At 40.6% G+C, this 17,044-nt stretch overlaps 1 protein-coding gene across 6 annotated transcripts in view; it reads right to left on the bottom strand.

Annotated features, from left to right (window-relative positions):
* Window positions 1-17,044, bottom strand: part of ZNF185 (zinc finger protein 185 with LIM domain) — a 199,465-nt gene that overhangs the window by 73,276 nt on the left and 109,145 nt on the right. For 3 of the 6 annotated variants that reach the window (XM_077450315.1, XM_077450496.1, XM_077450578.1), the window contains 4 exons: window positions 13,504-13,569; window positions 8,128-8,247; window positions 3,990-4,043; window positions 2,473-2,529 (listed from right to left, as the gene is read on the bottom strand). In XM_077450315.1, the coding sequence (XP_077306441.1) occupies window positions 2,473-2,529; window positions 3,990-4,043; window positions 8,128-8,247; window positions 13,504-13,569 (297 nt within the window). The remainder of the gene's footprint in view (window positions 1-2,472; window positions 2,530-3,989; window positions 4,044-8,127; window positions 8,248-13,503; window positions 13,570-17,044) is intronic. The other 3 variants (XM_077450407.1, XM_077450665.1, XM_077450750.1) reach the window with 3 other exon arrangements.

Raw genomic sequence — 17,044 nt, 5'->3', positions numbered from 1 at the left:
TTGATATCACCCGCTGGGTGATCAGGGGGTTAAACCTTTATTGGGTAATAAATGGTGGGTGCCCTGATGCTATAAAAAGCAAACTAACTAACCAGAGTCACCCGTAACACTTATACGGTGATCACTGGTGAAAGGGTTAACTAGGGGCAATCAGGGGGTTCAAATTTTTATTAGGTAGTATATGGGGGTCCCTGGCGCTATATAAAAACCTGAGGGGAACCTAAATAACTAACTGGCTAACCAGCGTCACCAGTGACATTTATACGGTGGTCGCTGGTGAAAGGGTTAACTAGGGGCAATCAGGGGGTTAAAACCATTATTGGGTAGTATATTGGGGTACCTAGCGCTATAAAAACCTGGCGGTGAACCTAAAAAAATAACTAGCTACCTAGCGACACTAGTGACACTAATGCAGCGATCAGAAAAGCGATCGCTTAGTGACACTGGCAAAAGGGGGTGAAAGGGTTAACTCTAGGGGCAATCAGGGGGTTAAACCTTTATTGGGGAGGGGTAGGGGGCTACCCTGGACCTAACACTAACTGCCCTGACAGTTTTTACTGTCACAACTGACACTAAATGCAGTGGTCAGTAAATAAATGATCACTGCAATCAGTGACACTGGGAGGGGGGGGCGATCGGGGGGGGGGGGGGGGGGTTTGTGTGCCTACATGTCAGTGTAGTGTTGGTGCACACTTTTAGTGTTCTCCTCGTAGTCCGGTCAAAAAGACCCCCCCGAGGAGAATGGCATCACTTCCTCCCTGCCTGTGTTTACTATACACAGTGGGGGAAGCTTCTCATTCGCCAGGAGCGATCGAGAGGGGATGGCCAGAAACCAACGGCCATCCCCTCATCCCGGATCGCTCCTGCAGTGAAACAGACCGCCGTATCCAGCGGGAGGGGGTCCGATCGGACCCCCCACCCGCTGGAAGGCGAGCACGTACATGTACGTGCTTGTGCCTGTCGGTGCCATTGTGCCGACGTACATTACCATGCGGCGGCCCTTAAGTGGTTAATGTTTATAAAAAACTTTTAAACGTGCATGTCCAGGCAAAATTATATAAAATGTATTTGTTACATCTCTGCAACCACTTCAGAACCTCTGCTCCCCTGTATTCCTCTGCTGGGCTATATCTATATAGATTTAAGTTTACTTTCTTTTATTGTGGTCTTTTTTGACTCGTATAATATACCTTCTAATAACTTGTCCCGGAAGCTGAAAATGACTAAAGCAGACATCGCTACTTCAGTGAACTAAAATTTCTTCGGGCTCCTGTGACCAGCTGTTGTACTCTTATTTACTCAACACAAGAGTTTGTGTACAAGTGCCATCCAGCGAAGGCTTTGCATTGGCGGGAGGGATCACATCATGCTCTTCACCTCAGCAAATCCTAGAACAATTTGCAATTATTCAGAGAATGCTTTACATTTGCAAAGCATTCTCTGAATTGCACTTGTGCTGAGCAGCCCAGTTCACAATGCATCCAGCTGGCCACTAAGCAGGGCCCTGGAAGCTAGTGGGGATATCACTAGTAGCAGTGTCTACTTCAGTGATTTACAGCTTCCAGGGTCATCGGCCCAGATATTGTACCTACAAAGTTACATTGGTCCATGATGAACTAATGAAATTATGCATAACATTGCCATACCTGGAATTCTTCTTTAAAGTATAAGTATAGTACCCCTGTTAGGGGTTTATTGCGGTTTGTGTTATTCACCATCTTTGTCCCAATACCCATTGTCACCAAGGCAGAAAGTGATGGGAAATACACATTTTTACAGTTGTCACTAGAAGATGTATGGGCAATTCTTACAATGGGGACTCCTGTTTTGGTGACAACTGTCCAAGGCTAGAATTTCTCTAATGCCTTGTACACACAATCGGAAATTCTGATGGAAAAGGTCCTGTGGGCTCTATCGGACTTTTTCCATCGGAAATTCCGACGGAAAAATTTGAGAGCAGGATCTCAAAATTTTCCAACCAAAAAATCTGATCAGACTTTTCTGATCGTTTGTAGAGAATTCCGATCGGACAAAGTGCCACGCATGCTTAGATAAAATTACGAGACCAAAACTATTGGCTAATAGCCTCAACATAGTCCCGTCGTAATGAACGAACGTGGTCACGTTCCGAATGATCGGATTTTCCGACAATTTTGTCCGACCGTGTGTATGCAACACCATTTTTGGACACAATCCGATGGATTTTGTGGTTGGAATGTCCGACCGTGTGTACAAGGCATTACTCTTTAGAGGTTTCCTCTCACTTATGTTGTGTCTTGTGAACAGGAAGTCAAAGGAAATCTTTGAAACAGGACAAAAAGTAAAAACACAAAAAAAAAAAAAAAAAAAACTGAAAGGTTTTACCATTCCCTACTTGATCCATCAGTGAGATGGCAGATAACAATAGAGAATACATGTTGCATGCATGTAATTTTTCAATTACAATACTTTCCATTAGCCGCTATGCCTTACCTGTTGTCATAGTTGTTTTCCAAATCATTCCAGCTGATCAGATCAATAGGTTTATTACTGCAGAATATAAACCAGAAACGGATGTAAGCAACACCACATAAAATCATGTTGTTGAAAAGTACTCAGTGCTGGCTAGACACAATTATTTTCTATCCATTGCCAATACCATATAACCATTCATATACAATGATAGAGATAGCCATTTGTATTTTAGGTGTTCAAGGAGACTTTTTTTTTTTTACTGAAAATGCCAAAAAAGTTAGATGTTGAATATACCCGTCAACCTTGGCCAATCAGTCAAAAAGTGTGTACCCCTACATCTGCCCAGGACACCAAGCATGCAGCTCAATATCCATAATAGGGGGCTTGGCCACTCACTGGCCCTTTAGACGTGGTGATGCCAGTCCATAATTTCAATAATCCTATTGGTACAGTTTCTTTTTTAATTTAACAAAAATGGTAAATAAGCCAGTACTGAATATGTATCCACAAGCTGGACAGCAGAAATAGACTGACTGGATAAACTGCTGACAGAGTGGATTTTTTCACATTTCTTTATCAGGCACCTATTTTTAATTTTTTTTGCACATAAAATAAAAAAACAATAAGTTATCAAGTATAATTATTATTAAAAGAACACACAGCAGGGGCAAGGGATCTAACCCTTAGGGACTTTCAAGGTGCTGATATATCATAATAGAAACAATATCAAGAAAAAGAAAATAGAATAAAAATAACACCAATTTTTATTATACAAAAAAGATACAAAACAATGTAAAAAATACATAAAAACACTTAATCACATTCTTTGATTAAGAATTTTGATACAGTTTATGGAGCTTATAAAATATACCACTCAACATGTTTCGCTCCAAAAATGAGCTTCCTCAGGAGTAGTTGAAATATCTAGTGGATAAACTGTAAATGAGATAGATACATACATGAATCAAAATAAATTGAATACATGCGTAAATATGAATTCATATTAATTAGCACCAAGACAAAGTGATTTAAAGGTACAAGATACAACAAGTTGAGTTTTTTGATTCATGTATTTATCTATCTCATTTACAGTTTATCTACTAGATATACCAACTACTCCTGAGAAAGCCCATTTTCGGAGCGAAACATGTTGAGTGGTATATTTTATAAGCTCCATAAACTGTATCAAAATTCTTAATCAAAGAATGTGATTAAGTGTTTTTATGGATTTTTTACATTGTTTAGTATCTTTTGTGTATAATAAAAATTGGTGTTATTTTTATTCTATTTTCTTTTTCTTGATATTGTTTCTATTATGATATATCAGCACCTTGAAAGTCCCTAAGGGTTAGAACCCTTGCCCCTGCTGTGTGTTCTTTTGTATACATTAGGGGATGTGGTGCTAACAATCATCCAAGTTATACCTCCTTTTGTAAATTATTTTAAGTAGTTTGATTTTTTTTCAGCTGCTTTTTTTTGTCAATAGTATAAGTGTCTTATATTATTATTTTAATTTTTTTTGGTGGCACTCTTACTTTGACGTGTCTTTTGGCTTTGTTTCTGTTCGGGGGGCAGGTTTAGGAGGTGAGCTGGGAAAAGAAATATGGTATTTAAATACATATAGACAATGGTATTTAAATAAATCTAAATCAATTATATGACTACTAAATGCACAATGTCTTCAAAAATGGTTTTGATTATTTAAGATTCTAATCAATCAAGAAGAAATAACAAGAGGAATCATTTAGAGGAATGTTATCTACCTGGACCAACTCCTTCCAGCTATAGTTAAATGACCCACACATTAAAGACATACAACTCCAATATCCAATACACAAGGAATTATCAGGACAAGTTTATTTGGGCCCTCTTCCCTTCACCACTCTACTGTTATTCTAAGACAACTACACATTTAGCATAAACTATTGAAAGGCAATCTACCAGAAGTGCCATCTATGGCCAAAAGGTGGCAAGATGAACCCCTCGACCCCCCAAAAAAACGAATTATTAGGATACCTTATGCTGATAGAACCATTATATTCTCCAATACTCTACAACAGGGTGTATGGTAAATATACATATGCTCTTAGGGTTTTATTTATCAAGGATTCATGGGCAAATGTTTCCTGGATACTCATCCTTCTGTATTTTACATGCATTTGGCTCACTTTCAAAGGATTCCTTATGTAAGTGACGCAATGGCGAATCTTGTTTGAGTTTTCAAATATGAAAGGAGAATTTTATTTGCAATTGAATCTTTTATGTACTGATACGAAAGGGGAAATCTTGTTTGAATTTTAAGCCCAAGACTGGCCATACATGGATTGAAATTCAGCCAGTCCAGCAGGGACTGGCCGAGTTTCAATACATGTATGGGCAGGCTGGTTGTACACAAGTCAATCTATCAATCGACTTATGTACAACCAGCCTATAACTGGCAATGCAGATACGTGTATTCTGACGGCAGGGAAATTTTCCTGCCGTCAGAATACGAAGGCTCAGTGTGCGTGGCTGGGGGAATTGAGTCATTTTATTTCATTCAGCCCACTGATTGAATGAAAGAAAGTGACTGGTTTGTGTAGGACCAGCCTTAGTTTATTTTATTTTATTTTTTAAATTAGCACAAGGAACGGTGTTTAGATTCAATGAGACGTGTCGCTGCACTCTTGGTTGAAATCCTCAGTCCCCTGTCCATACCATACCCCCAGGTGGCCCCTGGTAATGGGGGGGTAGAACCTTTAAAATGGCCACAGAGGCTACATGTTGAAAAAAAAAAAATCTATATTTACCTCTAAAGGGAGTTTCTTTCCCTAATACAAACATGATCGGAGGTGATTTATTAAGTATTGTACTTTATACCAGGAGATGAGTTGTCAGTGATGACATTTCTGGAATTTTGTAATTGTTTTGAAGTTTTTAATCAAACACATCACCATGTTATATGGAGTTTATGGAAGCAATTAGTTTGCTTTTTATATTACTAAACATGTATAGCGTTTTTTTTTTTTTTTTTTTAAATAAAAAATGTGTGATGTATATATGGCACCTAAAAAGTCCCGCAGATAACGAATGTGTAAATTTAGGCTTTAAAAATGCCAGAGAATCTAGTCTTTAATTGAAATCTGTGATGTTGACTGCTGATAGGCGACGCCAATTTGACTTTAAATGTGACATATGATGTGAATCTTGTATGGAATCACTCCATCATTATGATGTATGCCGATTGGCGAATACTCTTTGAAAATAACCGAATACTGTAAAATAAACTCAGCTCACATTTGCTGTGCGAATCACACAGTAAATCCTTTATATACATACAGACACCCTTACAGGATATGTTTAGCCAAAACATTCCATTATTTTTTTATTCTTGAATAGGGTAGGGAAGGATTAAACTTATGTTCTCTAATGCTAATCATAAATTATTACATTTTATTGATTTGGTTTTTATCTTGAACAGCATAAATCAAAGGAACACCTGTGTTTTAGGACTAACCATACTGTAATCAAACACTATTATACAGGTGTATTCCACAAGAAGATCCCAGACTTTGTTCAAATACTTCAAAGCTTCAGAAATTCACACGTTAATGCAAAAACAGGAGGCGGTCACACTACAAAGAACTAAGGAAGAAACAAGACTCTGCAAAGAAAACACTCAATGAAAGCAAACTATTATCTAGACTGCAGACAGCAATTCATTGTGAATACAGGATCCGCACATGACACATAAAAACACACCACCAAGGCGGCTCTCGTCTAGCAGCACTTGTGTTCAGCTCTTTGGCAGCAGTATTAGGCTAAGTTTACACATGCAGCAGACCTTACTAACGGATTTGATCGGCAATGAGAAGGCGGTATGCCACCTTCTCATAGCCTGTTTAACCCAGTAAAGCCAGGACTGCTGCATAGCAACTGCAAGCATTGCACACATGCATCCTCATTCACATGAATTTGTCATATTTGGTGGCTGTACGGCCCTCCAAACATAATAGGGGGCAGTGGCGTCTCTAGGGGGTGGCTTTTGGGGCTATAGCCCTGAATCTGGGGCCCACAGCCCAGAGTCTCTGCAGGGTTCCCCAAGGGGAGGGGAGGCTCTCTGGGGACCCTGATGTAAATGGGGGGCTCTCTGGGGACCCTGATTTAGGAGGGAGGCTCTCTGAGGACCCTGATTTAAGGGGGGCTCTATGGGGATATATATACGCACACAAGTATATTATATACATGTGTATGCCTGCCCAAGAGTATAACTTTCTTTACTACGCTGCTATGGGTTCTAGCCCGAGATCTGTTGTAAACCTAGCAACGCCCCTGATAGGGGGTATCATTTTTGCTTTGCAGTGTGTGTACATTTCTGTCCGGCTGCCTTTTCAGCTTAAAGTGGAACTAAATGTAACTACAGTGTAACCTTGCTTTACAAGTAACATGGTTAACAAGCGTTTTGAAAGATGAGCAACTTTTTTTTTTTTTTTTTATTCTGACCCAGTTTGCGAGTGTTGTCTCGTAAAACGAGCAGAATTCAAGCTAATGGGGTGTGCAGTACCGCATTTGGCCAGAGGTGCGGGGGTGTCGGGGACACTCGGAATGGTTTGGAGCTGTTCTGAGCTGTTTGAAAATACTCTGAACTACTTGCAAATACTCCGTTCATGAGTGTTTCCAAGCCTTTCCGAGGCTCTCCGGTGCCCCCCACCTCTGGCCACATGCGGTATTGCATGTAATAGAAGTCAATGCGGATCGAATTATCCTTGTTTCCATTGACTTCTATGGGGAAACTCTCTTTGATATGGGAGTGTTTTGGATTACAAGCATTCTCCTGGAACGGATTTTGCTCATAATCCAAGGTTCCACTGTATTAAGAAACTCTGTACAATATCTCTTCTGCAATAACACTTACCTGCCTGCATGCAGTCTTCTATTGAATGCACACTGAGCTGTGCATAAACAGCTCGGCGAGCATTCCCAGCACACTCCAGCTGTGCTAAAATGACTGGCTCCCATGCGTATGTGCAGCATGACATCATTCCAACCTCAGCCAATCAAGAGGCTAAAACCCCAGCACCCAGAAGCAGCTGGGGAAAACATGAAAGCAACTGGTTTAGATTTTCTTTAAGAGGAGGGCATTGGTGGGGGAAAGAGGGGGGCCAAACTGTCAAAACCAGTTACCAGAAAGTGCCAAATGTGACAGTGGAGGGGGGTGGTGCAAATAAGCAGAACTTACCCTTTTGGGTAAAGCTGTGCTTTAAACTCTTATTTTTACTACCCCTCACTCCAAAACACAAGTATAAAAAAGCCTTAAGTAAGGGTTGAGGAGCAAGTAAAGCATTACATTTTGCTTGCCATTACATTTTTCCTATTTATTTATTTTTTGTTCGCCCCATTGCACCTCCTTTACATGACATTTGCAATTTCAGCTACAGAGATAAAGAGAGTAAAGATTCTTAACCCATTTAGTAAATCAGCCCAAATGATTCTTATTATTGATAATTTGATTATTGATATTGATTATGCGTAAAAAGTAGGAAACCTTAACAATAAAATTAGATTGGAATGATTATATATTAATCGAGTAAGTAGTAAGTAATCATGATGCATTCTAGTGAAGGGAACATTTCCAATCACGGAATTACATACTTATAAAAATAAAATAGTAATAATGTGAGGCAATAGTTTTACCTATCCTCTCTGATTATAGTGATTTTTCCAGGTCCAGCCTGCATTATGGGTGAATTCTCTGTGAGAGTTCTGGAGAAGGTGGAGGATGTCAGTGTTGGGATGTCTGGACTATCTTTGTTACTATGAAAAAAAGCAATTTTTAAAAGCTGGATTTTACAAGACAAGACAGGAGCAAATTAAAGAATACCCGTCAAAAATGTTGGTCATTCAAAATTAAGAAAAAAAAAAATGCATACTCTGAGGTTACCATCAGTGAAATTGTCAAATTATCAGCAGATCCAGTTTACTGGCAAGCTTTAAACTTGGATTGAAACCCCTTCTCTCCTGCCTCCTGAATCTCTTTATTGGTCCCTTAATGTTATGAGCAGTTCCATTGACCAATAAAGCAACTTGGCAGGTATGAAGGGGTGAAACCAAGCCCAGCTATGGGTAAAGTCACTATTTGCATATGACTGTAGCTGCCTATATTGTTGCATCTCCTAATCATTTTGACATGGGGTTTTCATGAAAGGTTACCACTGATTATGCATTTTTAGAATTTGTTCAGTTTGACTTTCCCAGGTTTGTTTATTTAAAGTAGTATTAGGCTCCATTCACACTTGTACAACTTGTCATGCAACTTTTGGACATCAAAGTTGCATGACAATTCGTTCCCCATATTTTCCAATGATAACCATTCATTTATTTGTGACAAGTTGCAGCAACTTCAAAGTAGTTCATGCTCTACTTTGGTCTGATTTTCATGCAAATTGAGGGCCATAGACTTGAATGTTAACCCTCAGAAGTTGCATGAAAGTCATACCTGAATGTTATACAATGTAACTTGTGTGGAACAGTTGTCCATTATCACTGGCTGCCAAAGTCATATCCAAGGTACACCCATCCAAAGTTGCATCAAAGCTGCACTCCAAAGTCGGTGCAACTTTGGAGTTGTACAAGTGTGAATGGAGCCTAAAGGCCATAGACCCCTGTATTTCACAAAACCACGCTTTCATTGTTCAGCTATAGGGCTGCTAATTTAAACTCAGATTTCTTCTTTGTCAAGGTGCGCAAGAACATCAGATGATAGCCTTGGCTGGTTTAGGCAACCAACCTATGTCCATCGGGCACTACAGTAACTGCTAGTCAAGGCTTCTCAGGGCAATGGTGACCAAACAGGTTAGGTGGTTTGTCCAATGGATTATTTTCCCCCTGATAAGCCAATGCAGACATGTGCAGCATGCCTCTGCTGCCTTGCCTAAACATAAATGTCTGACCAATTCAAGTTGAAGGTTGTACAGTTCCATACAGATGCCCGGGAGCAGATCATGTCTACATGTCCAACCCACCTCTGGTTTATGGTCAGCTTTAGAGGGTGGTCAGATGTGAAGGCACAAACCAACATCCCCGGCTAAACTGTCTGCAAAGCTCTTCATAAACTTCTACATTTGCCTTAGCCGAGCATATGTGTTTATGTCAAGGAAGAATGGAGGGGGGCAGGTGAAGCAGCCATATGCTCCAAATGTTTTCTACTGTATACTATCCAATTGAAAGCAGCTTCCCAGTGAGTATGTGCTGCAGCCATAAGCATGAGTGAGATCCAGGCTAATGTCTATTTGCAGTTTTAATAATTCTGCTACACGGTGTAAAATAGAAAATTAATAGGGATTTAAAATGAATAGAATTTTTTTTTTTATTCTGTATAAAATTTAATGCAGGGTGATCACAAGCTGATAAATAAAGGAGGGAATCGGTTCGGATTCATAATAGTTGAATCGCTGACCTGAAACGAGCATGAGCAGCAAAGTCAAATCCTGATTTGACCATTTGTTTTTTTCAACAATTTATCCCAGCAAGTTTGCGGATCGATACAGAATGGTGGAAATTTACTATAACTGGAGCATTCGGAATCTGGTGCAGCTGTGCATTGTAGTCCATTAGCTTCTAACTTCAGATGCTTTGAGAATAAAACCTGGAAGCTGATTGGTTTCCAGAACTGCACCAGATTTTTCACTCTCCAGTTTTAGTCAATCTCTCCCAATGTGTCAGAATGTAACTATAGCAAGTCCCGTATGACGGAGTCCTGTATTAGGAAAAGGAAAATACAAAAATTTGTATACTGCGGTAAATGACGTTCAACTAGGTGAATCCAACTGTTTTATAAAAGGGCAACAGTTTTGTAGATGGAAAGTGTTGAACAATGAGTAAATTGATTATTATTATTATTCAGGATTGTAGTCCATTAGCTTCTAACTTCAGATGCTGGTGACTCCCGAGCCAATGTAATTTAACCACTTCAGCCCCGGAAGATTTGGCTGCTCAATGACCATAACATTTTTTGCGAATAGATTTTTATTTTATTTTTTTAAATGGGGACATTTATTATAACACCACAAAATATTGTGTTTATTTCAAAATTGTCATTTTTTTTTTTGTTTATAGTGAAAAAAATAAAAACCGCAGAGACGATCAAATACCACCAAAAGAAAGCTCTATTTGTGGGAAAAAAGGTACATAGATTTTGTTAGGGTGCAACGTCGCACGACCGTGCACTTGTCAATTAAATCGACGCAGTGCAGAATTGAAAAAAATGGCCTGTTCTTTGAGTAGCCAAATCTTCCGGGGCTGAAGCGGTTAAACCGAGGCCAAAATGGCAACATTCTTGGCTGAGGGACTTCCACCTTAAGGCCACATACACACAGAACATTAAAAAAAACGCTGCATTTACAGGTATTTGACTTTTTTTTTTTTTTTTTTTTTTTTTTAGTTCAGCCTCCAAACACACCTCTATGTTAGCCTATATGGCCATGCACACTGAGGATCTGTGTGTTCAGGAGAGGAGCGTTTGGGAAGAAAAAACACTTGATGCGCCTAAAAGTGTATAAAACAAGTCTACGGGCCAGGAATGAGCTGTGAGTTTCTGTGCGATTCAGACTGCATGCAAAACACACTCCATTTGCAAAACGCAGGTCCCAAACACAGAGTGTTTGCCTACATCTGTATGCACAGTTCTACCATGTTATCTGGGTACAGTGTATTATAAAATGCAGTGCATGCGCTACTTTGATGTGGTGCAGTGAAATTTTAGCCCATTTAAAATAATGAATCGTTCGCATATGAATCGTACAGGAACGCACATTACATTCCTGTGCGACTCATGTGCGGGCATAGTGTGAACCGACCCTGAATGCACCTAAATGCTTTGAGTGTTAAGCGCTTGAGCATTCATTCATTCCAGTTGCCAGAATACATTAATATTCTGTCCAATGGAATGAATAAATGGCCAAAGTTTAAAGTGCCTAAATGCGTTTTCTAAATGCAGGCGTGTTTTTTTTAAAGTTGCTGCCAGAAGCAAAGGTGTCCAGGGAAAAAAAAAAAAAACACTTTCTGTGGTGCATGAGGCCTAAGATGGCTGTAGACATTAGAACAACCATTCCCAACCAGGTCCTTAGAGGTTTCTAAGATTTCCTTCCACTGTGGCTGATTGATCTTCCATCTAATGGCATCTGCATAAGTCTAGGGCCAATGTCACTTGGCAAAATCAGCGGCATGACCCAATGATCTGATTAGCAATCTAGGAAGCGGGCATTCTTCCTACTGACCACTAAGGGGCATTTTCCCCATTTTACCCCAATTCATTTGTTTTAGTAACCTAAAAATTATTTTAGGGTTTCCTCCGGGCTAGTAAGTTTAGGAGCGCCTGCAGCAGAGAGTTGTCTGACATTAACACACAATTGGACCATTTAGTAATCTCTAGTGACCAGCACATCACTAAAAATGTACAAAGATGCTTATTAACAGAGTTAGGGGAGCTACAAACACCCCTGGCACCAATTTATCAGAGTAAACAACCCTTTCCAACCTAATCTCATTAACTGACCATACACAGATCGAAATTTGGCCAGTCCCACAGGAATTTCGATGTATGGCCAGGCTATCTGGACACAAGTCGATCTCTATCGACTTGTGTACAACCAGCCTGTCAGGTATTTCCTGAACGATCAGTGCCACCGGTTATAGCCGACAACACTGATCATTGTATTCTGCTTATGAGGATATCTCCCTGCTATCAGAGTACAAAGGCTCAGCGTGAGTGATTCACCCATCCACATTGAGTGTGTGAATGGGAGAATCGGCTCTTTTTTTTTTTCTTTTTTATACAACCCACTGGTTGAACAAAAAATATATAATGTATAGCCAGCCTTACTATTTCCCTTAGATCCCCAGCTAGTAGGGTCTTTCACTGACCATATACCATACTAACTGACTGTAAAATCTCCTTTTGATCTACTGTGTGATTGGATACAAATAGAAAGAGATTTTCAGGGTTGTCAAATTATATACTTTTGATTAACTTAAAAATTGATTGCACATTAATTGTACAATCAGATGTTGGTGTGTACGGCCACCCCTAAAGCTGGCCATACGCATATAGATTTCTTTGCCTGCAGGCTGAACAAAAGAATTCCAACAGATTCCTCCATTCTTGTCAACGGCGAAGATAGAAAACAATAGCCCTCGGGGGGGAGATTTGTCTAACAATTGGTGCCTCCAGTTGACAGAATATCTGAACAGTGGCTGCATCTTATGGGATGTAGGTGTGTTGTATCCACCTGGTTCCTTCAACAAGAATCAACTTTTGTTGACCAACAGGGCCACCCTACAGATCAAATTTTAATGCATGTATGGTCAACTTTAGACATTGGATTGGTGCTTGATGACTATAATTGCTGTCCCTCTAATGCGTCTGGACACCTTAGAGAGAGACATGACCTTTTTTGACCTTCGAATTGATGGGATGCAGGCATGTACTGGCCATCGGGACTACCGCAAGTTTCCTGGTGGGCCCATGGCTCGTGTGGCTGCACTGATGGGCACTGGTGTGGCTGCACTGATGGGCACTGGTGTGGCTGCACTGATGGGCACTGATCACGTTACATTAATGGGCACTGGTGTGGCTGTGCTGATGGGCACTGATCAGGCTGGATTAACGGTCACTGGTGTGGCTGCATTAAAAGGGCACTGGTGTCGCTGCGCTGATAGGTACTGATCAGGTTACATTAATGGGCACTGGTGTGGCTGCACTGATGGGCACTGGTGTGGCTGCACTGATGGGCACTGGTTCTGTCCTATGCCCAATAGTGGAATGTTTTTACCCATTTTTTTTGTGTATAGTTTATATATATGTGTTTGCAAAATTAAAGTGGACCAGTCTTAATGAAGTCCAGGGCCACATTTTTGTCTCACTCCAGACCTGATGGAATGTCCTCAGGTCTGTGAGGTCACTAGAACATAAAAGTATGCAGTTGGTGAATGAACCACGTAGAACCCAACCTCAAATTAAATGCCAGCTTTGGGTGAAGGTAACCTTTAATACATACATTCCCACACACTTACCTTTTATGGGTGGTTTCCACTGTCCTTGTAGTGGAACTTGCTTGTGTCGTCACTTTCGGAGGCTCCCTGTTATGTAATGACAATAATAATTGTAAACCTTGTTACATATATATATATATATACACACACACATACATATATATATATATATATATATATATACACACATACATACACACATACACACATACACACATACACACATACACACATACATACATACATACATATATATATATAAAAGGTTGTAGTGTGCATTATAAGTGCGCTGAACTTCAGTTTACATTTGTTAACATTTATTTTCAAGAGCATAGGCAGGATTTAGTTAGGGAACTTATAAATCATGTATCCAAACTGAGAAATTTCTTCCATTAAAGGTGGTTGTAAAGATGGAAGTTTTTTTTTTTTTTTACCTTCATGCATTCTCTGCATTAAATTAAAATTTTTTTTTAATGCTCAGCTCCCCCCACCTCCCTTTATACTTACCTGAGCCAGATCTCGATCTAGCCACGTGCACCAGAGCAGCGGCTCTCTGCTCTCTTCTTGCTCATTGGTTTAGAATCAGTAGAAGGAGGCTCCCGCTGATGTTGATCACAGCCAGTAAGGAAGGAGTAGGGGCAGGGCTTAGCCACACTCTGTTAATGGACACACATATCCAGCTCAAGAGCGAGCCTGCATGAGTACCCCCATTGGAAGTGACTTGCTATGTGGGGCACTCAGCAGAGGGAAGGAGCCAGGACCACTGGTGGGGGAACCCAGATCAGGACAATCGGGCTGCTCTGTGCAAAGCCATTGCACAGAGCAGGCAAGTATAACATGTTTGTTATTGAAAAAAAAAAAAGGTTTACAATCGCTTTAACATCAATAGATCAAGCAATAGCAATAGAAACAGCATTTGTCTAGTACAAATCAGACAAGATAAGAGCAGACAGGGAGCAGGAAAGGGTTAAATGGGAATAGATTTAATGGAAGATAAAACAATATCACACTTGCAACTGGACAAGTGTTCATCAGCATACTGATCCATGCCTCCCAATCATCCTGGATTTGCCGGAACCGTCCCGGGACTTGATGCAAGTCCCGGTTCCCTAACAAATAATGGCTTTGTCCCAAAGTGGAGCCGCTCCAGTGACTTTCCCACCCTGCGGCTTGTGATGGTGTCTGGAATCCCGTACGCTACAAGCATTGCTGTGTAAATGTGACAGGCAGCCAGCGGTGGGAGATGTCGGCTATCTCACACACAGTGCAGAGCGGCTTGTGGCTGAGCCCGCCTCTCCCTCCTTTTCAGCTGTGCTGCTTTCCTTCAAGGAAGGCAGGGAGTAGCCGAGGGGAAGGGATAGTAATTGCTCCCCAGCCGCTCTGAAGCCCAAAAGAGGGCACAAACATGCCCCCAGGCACATGTGAAGTTATTTTTTTTTTTTGCAGAGGCCCTAGAGAATAAAATAGCGGGCGTTGCATATTTTTATATTACACGGTGATATAAATAAATAAAATAAACTTTAATAAGTTTTATTGCACAAAAACACAATGTTAAGTTGGATACCAAACATGTCACGCTTTAAAATAGCATCCGCCCGTAGAAAGGCAACTATGGTACCTAAAAAATCCCGGTGGCCGCAGGAAGTGAATTGGGACCTCCTTCTGCCGCCTGTAAATATAATCCAGCAGCCCTTCAGTGCTTTGGCCGCTCAGATTACTTTTATTTTGTGCAAAATCTCCAGTCCTAAAGAATCTCGGTCATTTGCTAAAGCTGTGACCGAGCTAACAACCTTTCTTATTCAGTGACGTACCGGTATGTTGCAGGATGGGAATTGGCTACGGCCGAACTGAAGTAATAAATTAAAAAATTACAGACGGGCACTTTATTGTAGGAGAGACAGGCAATGTTCACAGTCTAATGTAAGAATGTACAGCCTTGTGTGTCGGGATGACTGCACTCCTGCATATATATGGGAGTGATGTCATCCTGTGTCAGCCATTTGAGACAGCTGAAGAACGTCAACAAAAAAAGCAGGGGAGAAGATGCTCACCTCACAAGAGTCCTCACAGGCATTAAACCATTGGGACAGATGTAAGTATTGCTGCCTTTAGTTCCAAGTTGAAGTAGAACACCATCTTTCCTAAAAAGGTGCTCCGATTATGGCTGTTATGTCTGTAAGGCCTTGCTCACACAAACATACCTAAGCATCCATGCAGAAGGCCATGTTTGCCTGCCCAGAATGCACATGTAGCGCTGACGTCCTCGCTTATTAATGTATATTTGTATGCTATAATCACAAGTCTATGGACATTTCTTTGATTTAGCATTTGGTGCCATCTAGTGGCCAAATGCTGGTACTGAACTTAAAATGATTATTGCTTTGGAGAAAGCACAAAAAAGACATATACAGGAAGTTACTGTTTTGATCAGAAGGTTGACCCCTTTACCCAGGAGAATTGATGACCTACCCATGAACACTTTCTCTAGCAATGCATGCTGGGTAGGACATAAAAGGACCCTGAGCAGCCATTTTAAGTCTCTTGGGATCACATGACCAGCCTGTGAGCATCTGTGGGGAGGCCCTCCCGGAGACATCGGCCCACAGCCTTTGCAGAGCGCAGACCTCGCTTGTGTGAGTGATCTGACGGTGCCAGACAGACAGTGACCGGATTGGAGAGATCCAGAGACACTCGTTTGAGCATCGGAGGACCGGTCTCACCCAGTGGAGTGGAACGGAGCGACAGGGCAAGCTGGCGTAGAAGCAAGCTGGCATGACCTGACCAAAGTTACAACACGGAGCTCCGATCCATTTGGTGAGCCGGTTGCGGCCCACAGTTTGTTAACTTTCACATGCAGTTAGACTCATACACAGGTCTCACTGGGATTTATAGTTCCATGGAGGAGGAGCAGAGCAACTGACACTGAGCAGGCTTGAGGCCTACCTACTCTGATATCCCAAGCCTTGTAGGATAAGTACTAAAGTTATATCGGGAGCACCTTTACCTCAACTTAATTTACTTTAACCTGTGGATCACAAATCACAAGGAATTATTTTAGCTAGCGAAGACAAGAAGTATTTTAAGTGAGATCTCACACATAGCTTAAAAAGTAAGGGGAGCTCCCAGGTATATTATATATATATATTTTGTTTGAAATTGTTTATATTGAATTCCATTGCAGTTCCAGATGTCATCGTATGCTTGCTCCTGATGAGTGGTCCCATCAAACCACGAAACGTGTTGAGCTAATTGAAGCTGTGTTTGCCCTTATAGGAGTTATTCTAAGCTGTGTCTGGATTTATATACTATATATATATATATATATATATATATATATATATATATTTTTATATTTAATCTTGATGTAAGATGGAGATTCCATACCTAGAACCTTGTTCTTAGAAATATATGGCGGATTAGCGAGTTAATAGAATTTTCCATTATTGTAAATACTGTTTGACATGTAAATGATTGATGTGTACGTGTACATGGATGACTTTAGGGGCTATGCTACCACTATTAAAAATTGTTTTTTATTGTACCAATCATGTTTACTGTATTC

This window comes from Lithobates pipiens, unplaced genomic scaffold, assembly GCF_037356315.1.
Source record: "Lithobates pipiens isolate NorthernLeopardFrog02 unplaced genomic scaffold, aLitPip1_a1.2 Scaffold_1, whole genome shotgun sequence".
In the NCBI taxonomy this organism is placed as follows: domain Eukaryota; kingdom Metazoa; phylum Chordata; class Amphibia; order Anura; family Ranidae; genus Lithobates; species Lithobates pipiens.
This window is presented reverse-complemented; position numbering and strand designations above follow the sequence as displayed.